The sequence below is a fragment of the Pyxicephalus adspersus genome, chromosome 5, assembly GCF_032062135.1.
Source record: "Pyxicephalus adspersus chromosome 5, UCB_Pads_2.0, whole genome shotgun sequence".
In the NCBI taxonomy this organism is placed as follows: domain Eukaryota; kingdom Metazoa; phylum Chordata; class Amphibia; order Anura; family Pyxicephalidae; genus Pyxicephalus; species Pyxicephalus adspersus.
This window is the reverse complement of record NC_092862.1, coordinates 109,675,145-109,695,462: the sequence shown is the minus strand read 5'-3', so window position 1 is coordinate 109,695,462 and position 20,318 is coordinate 109,675,145. Positions and strand designations below refer to the sequence as shown.

The 20,318-nt window shown below is 34.7% G+C and overlaps 1 protein-coding gene across 4 annotated transcripts in view; it reads right to left on the bottom strand.

Annotated features, from left to right (window-relative positions):
• ZNF385D (zinc finger protein 385D) overlaps positions 1 to 20,318 on the bottom strand; it is a 222,279-nt gene that overhangs the window by 88,502 nt on the left and 113,459 nt on the right. For 2 of the 4 annotated variants that reach the window (XM_072412413.1, XM_072412414.1), the window contains one exon: positions 14,609 to 14,719. The exons of 1 other annotated variant lie outside the window; for it this stretch is intronic. In XM_072412413.1, the coding sequence (XP_072268514.1) occupies positions 14,609 to 14,719 (111 nt within the window). One more of the 4 variants, XM_072412416.1, reaches the window with a different exon arrangement.

Genomic DNA, 20,318 nt, shown 5'->3' with positions numbered 1-20,318 from the left:
TCATAAGCCGGCCTTGGTGCTTAATTGTGCTTTGAGAATGCATTCTCTAAACGTAAAGCTAAATTCCAGCCTTGGGTTTCTTCTTACACAGTTGTAAAGGATTTTCTCTTTTACTGAAATTGCTTATTCTGACTTCAGTGCACAGTGTAAGTTTAGATATAGTTTTTTTATTCATGTCAGCTCAAGATAACATGTGAGGGTTGCCAAAGCTTCCTATTTTCATCAACCTGAAGGCAACCTCTAATAATGCAATCTGTCTAGAAAAGCCCACTCCTACAAACTGATTCCCATGTATCAAGGCCATTGAAGTACCAGTCCATTGCTTATATCAAGGCTGAGGGCTCTGGACAGGTGTGCTGAGGCAAAATGCTGTAGAATTTTAGGGAGATATGTACAGAACCGTGGTGGCCACTCCTACCAACCATGAATTACCTGCATAACAGTAAGAAGCACTAATATCTAGTGATGATGTATTTGGGTTTGTGATTTAAAACAGAAACATTTAGCAAAGAAAGTACAATAAGAGAAGGGTAAACTTCAGCTTAATCAAAACATTTTATTTAATTGAAGCAATAAATCTTATCAAAACCATGAATTGGTAAAGCATTTTAGGCTAAATTTAGAAAGACAGTGCCAACTTTCAGTTGTTATGCACCCGGGAGTGGTGAGGAGGAGATATTGACATCTATTCAAAAGTGTTGGCTCTCGTAAGGAGCTATGGTTCCCTTCCCACATGTTGCAGAGTAATGGGTCATATGCACTTTTTAGGAGTGCATAACTTACTGCTTTGTTGTTATTGCATTTGGAAAACATTCTCATATAAGTCTATAGAAATGGCGACATGAGTCACAGTACCATAACTCCTTCAAACACTTGCAAAAAAGGGATTTTATTTGCTCCTATTTCCTTCAATTGGAGTGGCTGAGCACTGGTTGACAGAAGTAAACCAAAGTAGTACCACTATGAAACAAAAACCAGTAAGAAGAAAAAGTCCCCGGGTTACATATGAGATAGGGACTATAGGTTTGTTCTTAAGTTGAATTTGTATGTAAGTCGGAACAGGTACATTATTTTAATAAATGCAACTAGGACAGACGTTTGTCTCAACATAATATTAGGCAGCATGGTGTCGGTTACAGTATAAAATCCTCACTGTGATTTAATCACAAACAAAGCAAAAAAAAACTTCATGGAGACTAGACTAACTTTTGTCTTAATCATTAAAGAGTTACAAGATGTTAAAGAAGAGCTCAGTCCTTAAGATCACACACAACCTCAGCCACAAACCAAAAGATGTGAAGTGAAAAACCCCACTGGAGATCACAGATCACCCCCTCAAAGGAAATTTAAGATTCCTATGCAAGCATGTCTCTAATACGTGAAAACCCAGTTATCAAGGTAAGGGTGATTTTTGATCCCTTGCCAAGGTTATTCACCATTTGTACTTCCTTTGTTATTTATAATTTAAAAGAGACCTCAAGAGTCTATATTTTAGCTGGGTATCCTGTTTTCTGATAAGATTGTATTCTTAAATGTTTATGATATTATTAGTGTGGCTTGGTATTGTGGTCAATATCTGATTTGTATTTACTGCACCGGTAGATATTGTAATTCTTTCCCATATTTGTATTCCTTTTTTCTGTAATCAAATGCTGCCAATTCAGACCCTTTCAAGAACATTTCCCTAAAAATACTATTAAAAAATCAGATTAAGTCATTAATATACTTTTTGCAGCCACGATGAAACACCCAACACCAGTCAGTAGACATAAGGTAGTATTATTACCACTTTAATATGACAGCATTGTATGTCATGTCATCACTCCTGACGCAATCACAGAACTATCCTTCTTTTAATTAATTTTGCACAATGATATGTCCTACCAACAAAATAAAAAGAATAAGCTATGAGAGAAGGGAGGGGTGAACCAATGAAAAAAAATATTGCCTATTTGCAGCCCCTGTTTATACTCCACTAAATCTAACTCATGTATGTGTTTTCTTAGAATCTAGCATTTCTAAAAGCCCCGTTGTGTGCATGAAATGAAAATACATTCCTGCTCAATAACGTAAGTGATTTGCTATTGTGTTATAAGGACCCTTTGACTCATTCTTGTACAATGTTTCCTTCAATCCATTTGATGTTTCTTTAACTTACATCAGCCATTTTCTGTAAAAATAAGGAAGACACGGTAACACATGAAAGACCAACAATGGAGTAAGATGGCTCTCCCACTGTGTGTTCCTTCTGTACTTAGCTTATTTCACGGCTGATATCTTAGCCTGTTTGTCAGCACTAAGTGAATACGAGAAAGTATAAAGGTGAAATCAAGTCAGTTTGTGCTCACAACATTATTTTCCGGGGGAAATATAGAAGGAAGCATTTCCATCATGTGACTTCATACTTTAAATAAAATACAGATATAATTTAGTTTAGTTCCCTTGTACAAGGCAGAGACTCTTCCAACTGTAACTAATTCTTGAGGATCTATTTATAATTTTTCAGTTGATTCGATCAGTTTTCATTCACCTTATTAAGTCTAACTTCTTTTTTTTGTTTTGCCCTCCAATTTTTTGTAAAAACTTCTTCAACCAGAATACCAATGTAAGGCTTCCCCACAAATATTCAAACCATACCCTTTTTTAGACTTGGGAACATTTCAGGTAGCAAATAGGATAGCAAGTGTGTGTACACCCCTATCCATCAAAAAATTTGGAATCTTGTTTCTCAAAAAAGGAAGGGCACAATAAGCCATTTTTCAATAAAAAAAAAAGTAAAGAGATTGCTGAGATTTGTATGGGCCTGAATAGTTTACCACTTCTAAAGAGATTTGGACAGTATAGTGTTCCTTTTTAGGACCTTAAAAGTGCATCACATGTATATTACCATTAAAAAATCTAAAGTCTATCAAAGCCTAGAAAGAACATGATGAAACATAAGCTATGTATCTACAATAATGTTTGTTTGTACCCTGCAATGTACACAGATCACCCAAAGGGGACTGATTTTTTTTCAAACACTGTCAAAACACTAACATTTTAGGTTGTATTTAAACAGAACCTATGCCTAGATCATGCTTAGAAAAGTATTTACATATTCTGAACAAGCAAAAAACACTTTAAAACATAGTCTCATCTATCTCTGTATCTGTAAGCATTGTGAAGAAGTGAAGTGAACACATCTTGGCAAAATTATAAACAACAAACAACTGCTTTGAATGCCCTTCTAATGCCCTTACACTCAACCAGCTGGTCCAAATTGTAAACTGAACTGATGTCCAAAAACAAGGCTCACATATATATAATAATCTGCTCTTTGGTGAGGGGGCTGGGATATTGTAAACCGCAGAAAAAAAACGGTTGTTCCTGATCGAACTTGCTCAACATTTACTAACATATATCATCTGTCCACATCTGACTGTAAAACCCAAACATTGGTTTCAACTGATCAAGATCGTAAATTCTGTTCAAATTCAATAAAATTATCAAATCAGTATTTGGGGATGAAGAGCCCATGAGCATTAGTCCTTTGTGTTCAGGAAACAACTGAACCCCAAATCTTTATGTTTTTTTTTTCACTTGCTTTCATAATAAAGCAATGATAGAAGGGATGGTTTGTTTTAAAGCAGAAGTAAGCTAAAAATTTTGGAGCAGGCAGGTTCTTTATTGTAGAAGATATAGGCTATGTCTCCTTTTCATACCTGCTTTTTCAGTGCCAACTGTGTACACTCACTCACTGCCACTACTACTGTTTGCATACAATTGTCTGTAAGCTCATCATCCATTAAAACAACAGTGAACATTTATATTGGTTGGTGGTAAGCAGGAGACGGGACTACCCCTGACACCACCAGCCAATGAAACTCGTACAGTGGTGGATTCAGGTGCAGGTCTGTCCCCTGAGGACCACCAGCCAGCAAAAATGCTCACTGTGGGATTAATTGACAATATTGTATATAGACATCAGTAGCTAGAATAACATATTGCACACAGAATGTAGCTGCAAAAAAAAAAATCATAGTTCTATTAAAAGCAAACCTAAAGTCAGATGTTTGTAATTGGCCAAGATCTGATCATCAACAATAACACAATCCTGAGCAAATTCATATTGCAGACAGAGTACCAGGTATTTTATGTTATACAGCTGGAAAATGATGCTGGCTCCTAATAAGAAAGTGGGACAGGGCTGATTTAAAATAAGCATCACATAAAACAGGATTAAACACATAATAAGTATGGGATAAAAGCAAAACCTAACACAAATATAGTGAAAAGCCTATCAATTCTATTTTCTGTAATCTACCCATATGGTGGCAATTTCAGTCACATACAAGTAATATATTCAGTGCACTTAGACGCAAAGTGATTTATGGCTTAGACAAAACATTTTATTATCTGGTGTGAAGGAGTGCATGCAATAACTCATTCTAGAAAGGCTCAAAGAACATATAAATTCTGCTTTACAAATAATGAAATAGAAAGGATAGATTATGCAATTTATGAGGAGAGCACATTGCAAAATATTCAACCTTTGTAGCCAATTATTGATTTTTAGATACTGTCATCAGATACTCTTGAATACGTTTACAGTGTTAGGAAATGCTTGGAGAGTAATTTCACATGTGACAACAGATAGTCCAGAATAGGCCAATTAACGTAAAATGATAATCTATAAGTATTTTTAATACAATTATTTTGGGAACAATTGTAAAGATACTGAAATACCCAACAACAGAGCAAAAAAAAAAATATCGACCCGAGCAATGTGAAAAAATGTAGCACATCTACAGGAGCACAGAACAGGAGAAAGTCTACATTAGCACCTAGAGTCTCCAAGCTCTCCAAGGCTGGAGAAGATACACTTTCATCAGTGAAGCTGGGTGATCCAGCAAACGTGGAATGGATTTCTTTTGCTATTTGTTAGCAAATGTTTTGAATCCTGGATCAGATCCATTCTAGGTTTTCTGGATCGCCCAGTTTTACTAATGAAAGTGTATCCTCTCCAGCCTTGGACAGCTTGAATGTATCAGGCCCAACCTAACCACACTGGAGAAAGATGATGCCTTGTAGAGAAAGATTACTAATACCTGTCTGGTGATACTCTGATCTTTACTTTCTACTACTGCTATGGCAGATATTGTGAATGCTACATCCCTCACTGAGTGCTGTGGTTCCATATGCCAGCTGCTATATAAATACAAAATCTTGTAGTGCCGTAGCAGCTAACAGGAGGCAACGTGTGCATTGGGGGGACAGATCTTCCAAAACAGTCAGAGTAATGGCATCAAATGCCGGTGGAATTGTAATATTTTTAACAAGGTGGCATTACTTTTTTTACAGCAATGGGAATGAGATTACAGTTTTATTATATTATATAAGTGAACTATATATTTCAAGGATTTCACTGAACATTATTGCAGATTCTTAGTTGCTTGTTTTATACATATAAAGACTTGCAACATTTTTATCGAAAAAGAATAACTATAAGAAGGGTAGAAGGGTTTCCTTTAGGCATCTGACAAAGTTTTGGGTACTTTTTTTCCTGTGCACCAACAGATATCTTTATTTTTTCAAAATCATACATCTGCTTTAATTTATTTTTGTTGAGTTGGAATGTATAGATACACAAAAGTCCACATTAATTCTTGCAATGATCAGAAAAATAAACACAGATAGTGGCAATTTAAAAACAGAATCATTTAGCATATGAAAGGGAAATATTGCCAATCTAGCAGTGTATCATACAAAAGCAAACAGCATGAGACAGCCATTTTTGCCTGAATGAGCATCAAGGGAGACACAGACAACAAGATTACATGTAAGTGCATTTTGGCGTGGCAGCAAAGGCAAGTATACAAGGAAAGTGAAAAGGGTCCAGACTAAGTGAATTACATGCATTCTATGTAAGAGAAAGGCTTGGAGCATTCATTCATTTTAACATGACAAATGGGCTCCTTAACAGGGATTTGTTCAGTTAGGTAGTAATTGATCAAATGCAATTAAACTGGGTAATTTCTAAATGAGCTCCTCACTAGAAAGTAATGTGTTAGAAACAGGCCATAAACAAGAAACAAAAAGTATAAGTGCCAACATGAAGAATTCTTTTACATCAACAAAAAACTGGTTTAGAGTTACATTCCTGTCAAAGAGAAACATTTCAAACTGACACAAGGGATGTTATGCCTATTTGTTGAGTAACTTTTATTCTCATTTTAGCACGAAGACTTTCCAAGAGACAAGTGTCTTCTTTTGATAAAAAGTCCATGGCAGGTTTCTTTACATGCCCAAGTAAATAAAAAGGAATATCTAATGGGTATCAAGAATCTAAATTCCCATCAAACATTCTGATGAATCTGGCTGGATGGTTTGATATATTGATGAAATCTTTTGTGTCATGGATGGCATTTTACTGATTGTGAATATATATTATTTTTTTAGGGAATTAACAAATTCAATAGAATTGAATATTTTGGGTCTATTTATATTATAATGTTGTCACCAAAGATCCATCTAATTTTTAATATTTTCTAATATTAAAACAGTTGGGGAAATCTTGGGTAAAACATTTTAAATTGACCACCTTGTTTTAGATAGCACAGTTATATACAGTTTTATCCTTAAATATAAGATTACTTATATTTTCTTTTTGTGTGCTGTATACATCTTGTAGACAGTGGGCCTGATTGATTAAAGCTCTCCAAGGCTTGGGAGGATTCACTTTTATCAGTGAAGCTGGGTGATCCACCAAACCTCGAATGGATCTGGTACAGGATTCAAAACATTTACTAGCAAATAGAAGAAATTGAAGAAATCCATTTCAGGTTTGCTGGATCACCTAGCTTCACTAATGAAAGTGTATCCTATCCAGGCTTTGAGAGTTTTAATAAATCAGGCCTATTGCATGAACATCCTTTGGACATGTGCCTCCCTCAACAGGGGCTATACATCACAGAGGCTGATTTACTAAAGATGCTGGAAATCCTCACTCAATAAATTGTAAGAACACTTCAGTTATCCATTTATGCAAAAAGCTAACTTTTGCTCACTTTTGATACCAAATCATGTGCAAATGAATTAAGTAAGCAGGAATTTGCTTTTGACATAATTTGTTGAAGTGACACCGTGCCAACATATTATGTAGCATGGTCACTGAATAGGGATTTATATATATATATATATATATATATATATATATATATATATCCCTATTTAATGGACAATGCTGCATAATATGTTTTTTTTTCAGTGCTGCAGTATTTATATAGCATATGTTGGCGCTATATAAATACTGTTTAAAAGTATGTTTATACTGTTTATATATATATATATATATATATATATATATATATATATATATACATACACACACACACACACACATACAACAACATAACCTGATCTATTCATCACTGGTCTTTATATACTAAGAGATCATGGATGTCTGTGTGAAAGTTCATAAAATATAAATGAGAAGAAGATGCTAACAGGCAAACATGATTGATTCTTAGCAACTTACATTGTTTAAATTAAGGCACAGAAGGTGAAACAAATTTTCTTTATGTCAGTGTACTTACCAGTGTTTCTGAAACTAAAGGTCGGGACCCAAATAGAATGTTGGACATGTTTGTGATGGTTTACCACATGACTGTGTACTAAATGTAGCTTAGTTTGCCCTAGCACAATCACTATGGGCATCCCCCCAGAATCTCTGAAACAAAAACTAATACAGTTGAATTCACGGGTATTATAGAGGACTAGAACATGTGCAAGGAAGGCACAGTCATAAGAAATTAAACATGCAAGGTGGGAGGACAAGACCCTGGCAGTAGATGGATATGTCAGAAATAAAGTTTAACTAAGAATGTATTTTTCTTGACTTTACTAAAGCTTTCAGAAATGTTAAAGTGCACCTGCAATGTAATTTGTAGACATTGTCATCTGTTTTTGAATGGCTTCAGTGACAATTTGGCAATCATTTTCTTCCTGGGTCCCCATACTGCAACAATTTTCTCATTTGGGTCCTTTTTAAAGTTTAGGAGCCTCGGTATTGTACACATTACACTATAATTATAGTGATCAATGAAACCAGAATTACAGACTGATGTGCACTTCCTCAGCAGACTTGTCTTTCTCATAGTTCTCATGTAAATTATTGAAAGAGTGTTGGGTCCAGGACATTAATGCTTAAACAGTTAAGCTAGGCTCAGTAACGTTGTTGTCAAGCCACCATTCCCTAAATGGCCACTTATAGCTAGCTCACCAACAACAAAGAACCTCTACAGCTACAGGCAATTCTAATCAGATAATTGGCCATTCTGCCATACAATTCTCTAGCTAGGGATGACTTTACAAACTTCTTCTAGTGGCCCTAAGGCTAGACATGTTTGTAACATGGTGGATGAAGAGGTCTGGCTTACATTACATATATAATACTCTTAGCTAAGAGTTAAAAAAATGTGAAGTCAAAAATTAATTTTAAAGTACTGTATTTTAGAATTTATGCCAAGTAAACCTCACACAGTACCAAACATTGTCTTTGTCAGCCTCATTTATAAATATCATTTCACTGGATCTCTATTTATATGCGGCAAGCCATTAAAATCAAACTTTCACTCCCCATCAGAGATTTTGCAATGGTGGTTTAAATTTGGATCTGATTGGTTGCAATGGGGCAATACTTTCTAGCACATACTAATACATATTTATTTTAATGCTTCTCCAAAAATTATTTGAACATCTTTTTTTTAGAAGAGATGCTACGCTTAAGATAACCAAACAAGAAAAACAGTTCCTGTCATAGAAGGATATCTAGAACCAGAAATATCTAACTTAACTATACATTACACTAGAATTGTCAATCATGAAACATATCACAATTGGTACATTACATTATTTTATATTTACATTTTGGTATATGTTATGTATATCAGAAGAACCATCCAGTAAATCTGTGTCTGCTGCTTGTTTAACAGTGTATACATCTATTTGACCTGCCAAAGTGGAGAGCAATCATTATTTTTGTGCAAGCCATGTTTACTGTTCCATTAAATCATTAAATTAAGTGCATTTTGCTATATGCTGATGGAGCTGTAAAAGATCCAAATACTAAATAGACAGTAATAGGAAGGACTGACCTTGGTACTATACAGATTAGTACAGAAAAAACTGTCATACTATAACGATTGTAAACATGACATTACGTGACTATACGAGTCACATACAGAAACAATTTATAACTGTAATGTTGCTGAATATTATAATGATATTAAGAATATACTCACTGAAGATTCTATATTTCACCCAATATTTCCACACATACTAAAGGCTGTATTTAAAGTGCACAGACTAGAGATGTTATTTATATATCCTAAAAAAGAGATTTAAAACAAGCCCTCACTAACCTTTTTAGCTGCAGATACTGCCAAAAAAATACATCTTTAAATTTTAAAACAGAAATTTTAGCTCCACTTCACTTCTTGTCTGGCTTCAACGACTTTGCAGCAATACATGCTTTTACTGTAAGAACATAGCAAGTGCTGTAAGCTATTAAAGATCGTCTCATTAAGAAATCCACAGTTCATTTTTAGTAGAATAGGAACCATTTACACCCATGTGGTGCCTTAATGCAGCAGTTGCCAACCGGTGGTTTGTGAAAATTTTGGTGGTCCGCGGCTCTGGTCAGGAGAAGGACTCCACTGGGGGAGCGTACCGGCCAAAGCCATGGACCATGTCCCCCGTATGGATCGCAGGCTCAGGGAGGTGGGCAAGTTGTGTATCTGGAGAGTGTACGGGTTCTGGCATCATGAGTCCACAAATTTAGTGGTCTGTGACTTCCAAAAGTTTGGCAACCACTGCCTTAATGCATGTGCAGTATATAGTGAATTAGCATGCATTGTGTAAAGGCAGCAAACCACAGCACTGGATAGTCTGTCACCATGCATTGTGGTACACTGCAATGTAGGTTTGTTGAGGTGCCATTTAGAAATGGCAATGCAACTGTGAAAATCTGACTTAAATATTCATAGCCTGGGCACAATAGAAATTTAAAAATAGCCTTACAGATAACATTATGCAACCATGAGGGTTACGTAAGAATTCAAAGTACAACCCTGTATATTATACAGCCTGAGATTACTGTTACTGTTTTACTGGAACTGTGGAGTTTCCTTGCTGCCTGTGGTCATTTTGTTTTATCAAGGCATTTGGTGCTGAACATCATATAATTTGTGACATTGTTGTATCAGCAGTCTTTCTGTACCCACTTCCAGTTTTTCTGTTTATGTCCTTGAGTGTAGTCATCACTGCATGCATAATATGGACATTTCTAATTGGCTGCCTATGGGGAGTTCCTTTCCAGAATGGGCCAGAAAATGACCATTAGAAGGGAAAACACAAAAATAGGCTAGATTGTGATTCTCATAGAGTGGTGGGCAGATGTGGCATTTAGTTTGGAGATGGGCTTTAAAGAAAGTTTAAAATTAATCAAAATATTAAATTGTTTTTTACATTTTTTTTTTACTGAGTTGGAACTTAAAAATTGTTTGAACAAAAACAAAATCTATATTACACAAAGTTTCAAGCAACATCCCCCGCTGCTCTTTCCAGCATGATATTTACTTAATGCTTATTGTTAGATACCTCCTTCATCTAACATCTCCCTGACTGCCCCCAGACTGCTCTACAGACATCCTTTGCTATGTTCTGCCAAACATATTGGTGAAAGGAGACTTGATTGAAGTTATAATGAATTATGAAAGCTCTGTTCTTCAACCCTAATCCAAGCCAGATCACAGAAACAAAGATGTAGGAGCTGAGGGCAATCAGTAGGGACTTCAAAAGAAATATGCATTTTCCTGAAGTGCTTTAGGATCAAAAGTCACTACACGACATTTACTGTAAGGATAACAATGGTAATTTTAAAAATATATCTATAAATGTGCTACAAAGAATATTTTATTTTACTGCTGGCATTTTGATCATAGTTGACTACATACGTTCAAAGCAACCCATTAAACAAAACATCTACTTTTGAGAAAAACAGCCCAGTCCATATCACTTATGTACATTGCAATGATTTTTGCTATTATTATTGAGTCTTACTTGGTTCTATTCCTTCAAACACATGACAGTCCATTGCAAAAAAAAGACAGCTAAATGGGTTTGTAAGTATGTTAGAATCACAAAAGACACATAGTTTCCTTGGAATGTGATCTCCCAAAAGATGAATACTTTCTGGAGGATGTCTGGAAGATCACTAACTCATTGCAGAAAACCAGAGAGAAGCAATGAGCCAATCCAAAGCAGAAAAGATATAACTTTTTTGGTGGTGTATAGCATGTCAACAGTATATAGAAAAATCAATTGAAATCAAGGTTGTCACTGTTCTTATTTTTTTCTAGTTTTAAAAAACCATTGCTGGCTACAAATTGAAAATGAGAAGTCATTTTTAATAATTAGAAATGTTAACTAATGCTAACAATAGTTACAAAATACTTTGTGTAAAAGTTTTGTAAGTGCTAATAATTTGTGATGTAAATTACACTGTGATGTAAATATTTTTAAATATTTATTCAAAAGGGAAAAAAATTAAATGATAAAAATTATAAATACTTAGGATCAGTCTGTTTATCTTTCCCCCATTTAACACGTCAAAGTTTTTTGTACTTGGGTGTTAGTTATGATGGGTAATTTGCGCTTACATGATTCTTGGCCACTATTAGAAGGCACTGTGTCCTCATGCATAATTTAATATTGCCTCAGACAGAAAGTGTTTGAAATACACTTTATAGGAGGAAACAGCACCATCTACGGATGTGACCCAAATATAAAGCAAGATGCTTATACAAAAACTCTCAAAACAAGATCCTTATAATAATTTTTTTTTTTTTAACAGCAAACAGAGAAAAAAGAGACATACAATATCTCTTTGGCAATAAAACAAACCTTTTTACCTGTTCACAATGTACACTTCGCTGCACATGTGCAAAATGGTGGACATTCTTGGCATACCTCAGTGCCATATTTGACCTGATTTATTAAAGCTCCAGAAGGCTGGAAAAAATGAACTTTCATAAGTAAAGCTGGCTTTACAGAAAACCTAGAAAAGATCTCTTTAAAGTTGTTTGATATTTGCTAGCAAATATAATGTTTTGAATCTTGACCAGATCAATTCCAGGTTTGCTGGATCACCCAGCTTCTCTGATGAAAGTGCATCCTTTATCCAGACTTGGAGAACTTTAATAAATCAGGCTCATTGAGTCAATTCTTGTGTGCATGCATGGGAGTCACATCATTCCATCCTGACCAATTTAGATGGGAAAAGATCCTGAACCTGAAGGACCAGGCAAAAGTGTTGGTTCTATTGTGTGAGCAAGAGGAGATGTTAAATTCCGCTTTAAAATAAGACTGGGATAAAAAGACAGCACAGCTTTACTTATCCCAATAAACTATACTTTATGTATATCTTCGTTTTATGTCTAGTCATTAACACAAATGTAAGATGAAACAGTGAGTGCAGAAATATAAATCGTTGGTTCACATTTATTTTAGCAACATCCGAATTTTGTATGTAAAGTAACAAAATGGCTTTAGTCTACAAAAAGTGTATTCTAAATAATTATTTTATCTTTTGATGTGAAAAAGAAACTGCAACCTACTTTCATGTTCCCTTTCAACTTCAAAGCTTTCTAATATACAAACAATTCAATTTTTAAACAGAAAAAGGTGCTGTATATTTGCATGTCTAGCTGTATGTTGTAAATTTACTGTTATGTGTCTAGAGGAAGAGCATGCCAATATAAACATTAAAAGTAAAAACACAACTTTCGGAAATGAATTACAGTGTGTGATGTAAGCATTTTCATCCTAAGGCATGCAGCTAACAAATTAGCAAAACATGCCCACAATATATATATACACAGTATATATATGTGTGCGTAAATGCATCTATCTATTTATCTATCTATCCATTTTTTAATGAAACCTATTTGAACAACAAATGCAATACAAGCAGTGTACAACACTACGTAATATGTTAGCGCTATAAAAATACAGTTTAGTATTAATATTATTAACAATACTAATAGTAATAAAGACAAATAACAAAGAAAAGTAAATGTATTGTTTATTTTCAGCATAACCACATATAGTTAGCACTTTTATGGGACCCTTTTTCCTGGTTACCTGGTTGTTCCAGGTATCTGTCAACAAATCGAATGAACCCCCACTCAACTTCACGGGAGTCATTGCATCCTGGCCCGGGCAATCAACATGGCTGAAGATTGTCTCTATGAAAAGAAGAGGGAAGGGGATGGAGGCACCCTACGACAGAACAGGGACAGATACATATTGTGGGTCCAATTGTTTTTGTGGAGAAGGCTTAGAAAATATTTCAAAATTTTATATGTAACTTTCCTTGGTCTTTACCCGGTTTCACTTGTTTAACAATTATCCTCAGTATGGGGTAAAATATATCAGAAGAAGGGATAGGTGTATTGTCTCTGCCATTTGTTCAATAAAGTTTTGCATGCAGGAAGTGTACAGTTCTATATTATTATTACACAGTACTTTTATAGCGCTGACATATTATGCAGCGCTGCACAAAGTCCATAGTCATGTAACTATTATTTTCATGAGTGATGGGCACTACTGGGACAAGAGTAAAGAATTATTCATATGAGAACAAAAATGGCACTAGAGACTTTACAGAGCTTTTAAGTATTCTCATACTAAAAACGTAAGGTTGATGTCTAACTTTCCACACATTTATATATATACTAGTAAGACACAGACTTACATAACCTATTTACCTACAATAAAGGGAGGAAAACTGCCTAAATCTTTTAACAACAATAATCACATGGTTATTGTTTCCTTAAGTACCAATAGATTTACCAGTCATATTACTGTACTCACTTTATTCCTGTTACATTAACAATTACAATTCCTAAACAATTTAAGTTATCCTGTTATTTAACATTATTAGTAAGGATGTGAACATCTTCCCAGGTTCATTCCAGGTTGCAAAAACATTTCGGGTTTGCCATATCCATTGTGGGATGGAACTTGAACCTCATCTCTAATAATGAGTTCTTCTAAACATTTCACTTTTTGTTGTATACAGAGAAAGAAAAGCAAAGGACAAACATTTGGTCATCTTTCCCTCCTTGTAAGCATTTAGAAAGTGAAGTAGGTCAGGCGTTGTATGACTCCTGCTGACGTCTACTGATAATGCTAAATAAACTTCCCAGTTGTTAGTTTTTGCTCTACTTAAGTTTAAACCTATTGGATCTTCAGCCGGGCAAGGTTATGTTGTCAGCAATGCAATAATGATTAGGATAGTTGCCTGATACCCTAATGGCAGAAGGCTCCGCTTAGCGTATAACTAAAAACTGCTTTTTGCTACATAAGGGTTTAAGAAAAAGTAAATTTCCAAAATCTAGTTTTAAATGTGGCATTTGTATCATATGATGGATTTTTCCTCAAAAAATAAGTATGTAGCACAATGATGGGCTACCCTGAATACAAAGCATTAAAACACTGCTCCATATGCTGAATTGATATCTACACAACTTTTTGGTGTATGAGTACCAGAAAGTCAAGAACTTACTTCTGAATTAAATTTCAGCTGACAAATATTGCAGGGGGGCATTTGCTTTCTTCGTTGCGGTAAGGGAACCCCAAATGTGTGATTTATGACTGCTTTTTGAACTGGGTCCATCTGCAACAAAAAGACAAAAATAAGTCTTGTTTTACCCAGACTTATCTTCATATGATGAAGATGATAGCAGTATGGTGGACCTTATACTAGTATGTATGGGGTGATTCCAAAGAATCTTAAAAAGTGCAACAGCATTAATCCCTGCATAAAATGCTTACGTTGCCATTTAGGTTAACAAAGAGCTGATCCTTGACTACAGCACCAAAAAAAGTCTTCACTGTTTTACAAAGCTCACTTTAATGTCTAATACTGCCTTTATAACCTGATAGAATCCAAACACCATTTTAACTGCAATTACACTAACATAACATAACTAAGACCTTTTCATTTAGTATGTAGCAAATAGTTATATATAACTTAGTTATAACTGAGCTGATGCATATAACTGCTGCCTTCCTCATTCCCAGCATGGTAGATGATCTTGATTGGAGATGGAGAACATGAGAAATACAGTGAAAGAAGCACATCATAGGTGTAAATGGATTCACTTCCAGTTTGAAAACCAAAATATTAAAATTGAAATAGTAAAAATGATAGAAACCTTGCATTTTAGATAATAGCACAGAATTGGGGTTGATTTTCTAAAGCATTTCCAAAAGAAATCTTTACTTTACAAAGACATTATTACTTAGCTTAAATGAACCATCCAATAATGTGCAAGCAAAAGTTATGTTTTTGTTTTCCAATCTTTTGCAAGTAATTGGATATTCGTTGCAAAGTGAATATTGTTACATTTGAGCTTTTTTTGTGATTATCTGCACTATGGCAGTAGAAACACTGTCGGGCATTGTTCTGCAAACATGTTGCCAATTACATTTTACATTTTTACAAAGGTATTCTTTTAACTGAATACTTGTATATGCAATTGTCATGTGTTTCTAGGAAGCCTTTATAAAGCATAACAACATTTTTAATCAGATTGAATTAAAAAAAAATCCATGTGGGCTTTACACATTCACTATAACCAGCTGATGGTTCACTTGGTCATGCTGGTAGAAAAGAAGAAAATGAAGGATTCACTGCACAACTAAACTGTTAAAAACAGGCACATGATACATTTGTACATGCTTTACACCTACAAGCACTTGACGATTTGTCGCACTACTGTGTTTCTTTAACACATGAATTCCCTTGCAAATGTGTTGGTGTATTGGGTTGCCAGTTGTTAATGGAACCCCAGGCACACCTTAACAACCCAAATCGGTAATTGCAACATCACTACGTTTTGTTCAATGTGTTTTGTTTGACAGTCTACTGAAATGAAAGGGCTACTGACTGCAACACAAATCACATAGTGCATACATTTAGTAAAACAAAGAATTAAAACTATAAAGTAAAAGAGCCCTGACAGAGTACTCTTTGAATTAGAAATAAAGATGTTTGTAGCAGTTTGAAAGAGTTGTGAATCCTTCATATCCATTTTATTCACTCTCCTCTAATATGGTATGTTGGCATGGGCAGGATCAGTCATGTATTATTACTGTTCTACAATAAAAGTTTTACTGTTTTACTCCATCAGTTACTGACTGTACATACTCATAATCAAACAACAGTAAAACTAATCTTCAATATATTTTCACACATTCCTATACCCTTAAAATGAGCTATACTTACAATATAAAACATTGTAAGTAGGCAGGGTATTTATTGCAGAAGGGACAAGCAATGTCCCATCTTCAAAACAACCAACTTACTTGCCTGTTTGCAATCTTCTGTATTCTGTTTAGTGTAGGATCCTAGCATAGCTGGTGGGTAAATGAATGACCTCCTGTACGTATGTGCAGGAGTTAGGTCATTCCAACATGGCCAATCAAGGCGGCTGAAGATCTGAACCTGGAAGAGAACTAGATAAATATGCCAGCGCCCACAACACACCAAGGACAGGTGAGTTTATTTAATAATTTGCAAACTAGTAGGTAAGCTTATCTTATTGCAAGAAGGGAGATTGTGTGACCCCACTGCATGAACCTGTCTGCTGGTGTTTATGTTCTCTTAAATCCCATGTAGTTTCCACCAAACTAATTATAGACAGCAGAACAGAAAGATGGAGGTTTTATTTATCATCTGACCCTCATTGCATTCCCTTCTGGGTCACAGTCACCATTAACGGTTAAAAGAAAGACTGACAGCGTTATATGACCAACAAAATGTTATCTTAGTTGGCAGGACAAATGAGAACCTTGTGAAGTTAAACCAGAAGCATTAAGTAATATTAAATTTTAAGTAACATTTATTTAGAAATCTACTTGTACCTGTTATAGCTTAAAAGTGAAGTCCAGAAATAAATAAATAAAAGCTGTGTATTGAAATATATATATATATATATATATATATATATAATTATTATTATTATTATTATTATTAATAATAATATTAATATTAAACAGGATTTATATAGCGCCAACATATTACGCAGCGCTGTACATTGAATAGGGATTGCAAATGACAGACTAATACAGACAGTGATACAGGAGGAGAGGACCCTGCCCTGAAGAGCTTACAATATATATATATTCCAGAAATGGAAGCCCCTACTGATGCTGTTATTTTTTAGAGGATGAGGGACATGTTGTTTTTTTAAGTTTTACAATACTTTTCCTAACCTAAACAAAACAAAAAAAGCAAAAAAGAATGTAGAGGGGTATGGCATGTAAAAAACAAACAGGGAATCTTTTATTTTGTTTTCTATGCAATGCAGTCAGATGTCGGGCGACTCCTGCAGTAAAAAAAATTCCCAGGGTGAATTTTGTTTGAGTCTTTTTTAATTGTGCAAACTTTGCTTGAAAACTGGAAAAAATCATGTTTTTAAAGAGATGTTATTCTTCAAAAAATAATTTAAGGTCAGAAATAATATGGGTAAATTATATCCAAATGGCTGGCAAAGATCTCTAAATGTACATTAGTTAAATCCTTGTTTAAAATGCTATGGTAAGATGTGTATGGTGTTTATACAGGATGGATTCAACAATTATAGTGAGTGCTAATTTCTAAAAATTACAATGAATATCTTCTTTGGAATTCAGCTAGTTTAGGCTCTGCTGCCCTGTTCCACTGATGTAATGTGTTACTTTCTCCTGGCTAACTGTTGGAATCTTGTTCTCAAACTTCTAGAAATTAGAAAAAATGAAGTCACTGCATACTGGAGGATGACATGCCGCAAATGTTTTATACATAATTTTCTGTAATTCTCTAAAGATTTCTTTTCAGCATATAGATTTTGCTCCAAAGGAAAGCATGCCTACAACATGAGACATTTCATATTCTTTAACTTGACCTAAAGCTGTCTAAATTTTGTCAGAACGAAAAACAGAGTAACACCAAAGTTCAGAGCTGGCAATAAATGTGAATGCTTTATTTAAACAACTATCATAATGTATTGGATAATTGTTGGCGTTTCTTTTGATAATACCAAGATCTGAATATACAATTCATTGTTAGTGGTCATATTTAGTGATGTATAATCATTTTGAGGGTAACCATAATTCTCTGATCATGCATCACTTTTGTGCCAAATGCTTATCAGTAGATATGTTATATTTATAAATCACAAAATCTGTACAATTTTAAAATATTCACTATTTTTAAACCATAATTGTTATCAACATGGTCAATCCCATATGATCATGGTCGAACACATACATTGCACATTTGACATTCTGCAAATGAAAAATTTGCCCTAAAGTCTTCCTTTGAATAACCCAGCATGAATATGAAGGACAAATAATAGCACAGCTGGTAAATATTTTTTTTTTACAAATATGCCCCCAAGTCAAATGATTTGTCATCATGAAGCTTCAGAGACTATATAAAAGGCCTTGGCTCCAGCATACAGCTATAGACTTTTTTATTTTGATGTGTTGTAGAGGAGTAAAGCTACACAAGCCAGAGGATTCTTGCACAAAATAAATGGTCGTGCTTGTCCCAGACGTAATTCTGACATGTGTGCATTGGTCCACTAACGATTGGGTACGGCCGCTGTTCACTCTTAGGAAAGTACAACAATGCACCACTCGCTCTTCCTCCCCCCTTCCTTCTCCATAGAACAGAATGACACAGTGTGTACAGTGCTCCTTTATCTGTCATTGGAAACAATCACAGAAGATTGTTTCCAGCGAAAATGATCTGATGTGTACCTGACGTCTGTATGAGAATTACAAAAGAGTCATAGTCATACTTGTGTCTCACATATTCCTGTTATGCTTCCTGTAAAGTAACACAGTACTCAAAATCTGAGAACTGTTTAGTTCAAAAGAATTAGTCCAAGTACACAATACTTCACAGTTCAAGATCAGATTTCTAGTTTCCAAGTGTTGGTATATTCTATGGTTCTCAAGAGTTTTGTAAGTACCAACCACAAAAACATTTAAAACCACATGCACCAATAAAAATTCTTCCACAACTGAACGTGACTTTAGATTGTGTTGTATTTGACTTAATTTACATCACCAATTTCTCTTTCTCCAATCCCGTTAATATAGCTTTGTGTAAACCCTGAAAAATGACATTTAGTTTGGTAAAGTGATGAATATTACAAACAATTGCCATTTTTTAAAATTGAAATATCACTTTTAACTTTTTCCAACCCTTTCCAGCATATTGTTACCACCGATCTCTAACAGCCTCTTCTTCCTGTAGAATGATTTCCAGCAACTGATGCACATCATTTCTCAGGCCTGGCTTTCCATATGGTGAAAACAGAGCACCATTGCTGTGTAATATGTATTGAAATGGCAGCAGTGAGAACATGTGACTGGTAAAGTCATGTTCGTGTTCTAGGACTACATCCCCAAGCGGGTGCAGATTCCTGAATTATCTGCAGGACAACCACCAGCAGCATTGCCAGATCTTGGATACAGAGGAGGCACAGAAACAAGGAAAACTCTCATAAGCTCTTTCATTACTCTGATGTGTACAAGGGATTTTTGTCGACATATTGGCCCTGAATTATTAGTTTTCAAAGGCTGGAGAGAATACACTTTCATCAGTTAGGCTGAGTGATCCAGCAAACCTGGAATGGATCTGGTCCAGGATTGAAAACATTTGCTAACAAATAGCTTGACTTTTAGGAAATCCATTACAGGTTTGCTGGATTACTCAGCTTCACTGATGAAAGTGTATCCTTTCCAGCCTTTGAAAACTAATAAATCAGGGCCCTTGTGTCTATGATATATAAATATATAAATATATATATATATTTATATATAATTATATATATATTTATATATATATATTATCACAATTACCCATTTGTTTCCACCTAATAGTCACAATTGCCTATTTGTTGACCACATATCATTTTCCCCTTTTATTGTTGTTTACTTTCACTATTCCAACCTTCAACTTTACTTTTAAACCAATATATTCATGAATAAATCATTCAGATAAAAAAAAAAACAATCTTCTTTCTGTCCACTATTAGTGTTTCTTTGATGTCATAATTATTAATGCAGATAATTTTAAAGTATAGAAAAGCATAGCGAAATGTGTGTGTTGCCCCTGGTGCCAACTATGATAGGTATGCTACAGAGGATCCCCAGGTATTAATTTTATAAAAGCCGCAGATTTTTGATAAATTATGTTAAAAATTACTTTTGAAAAA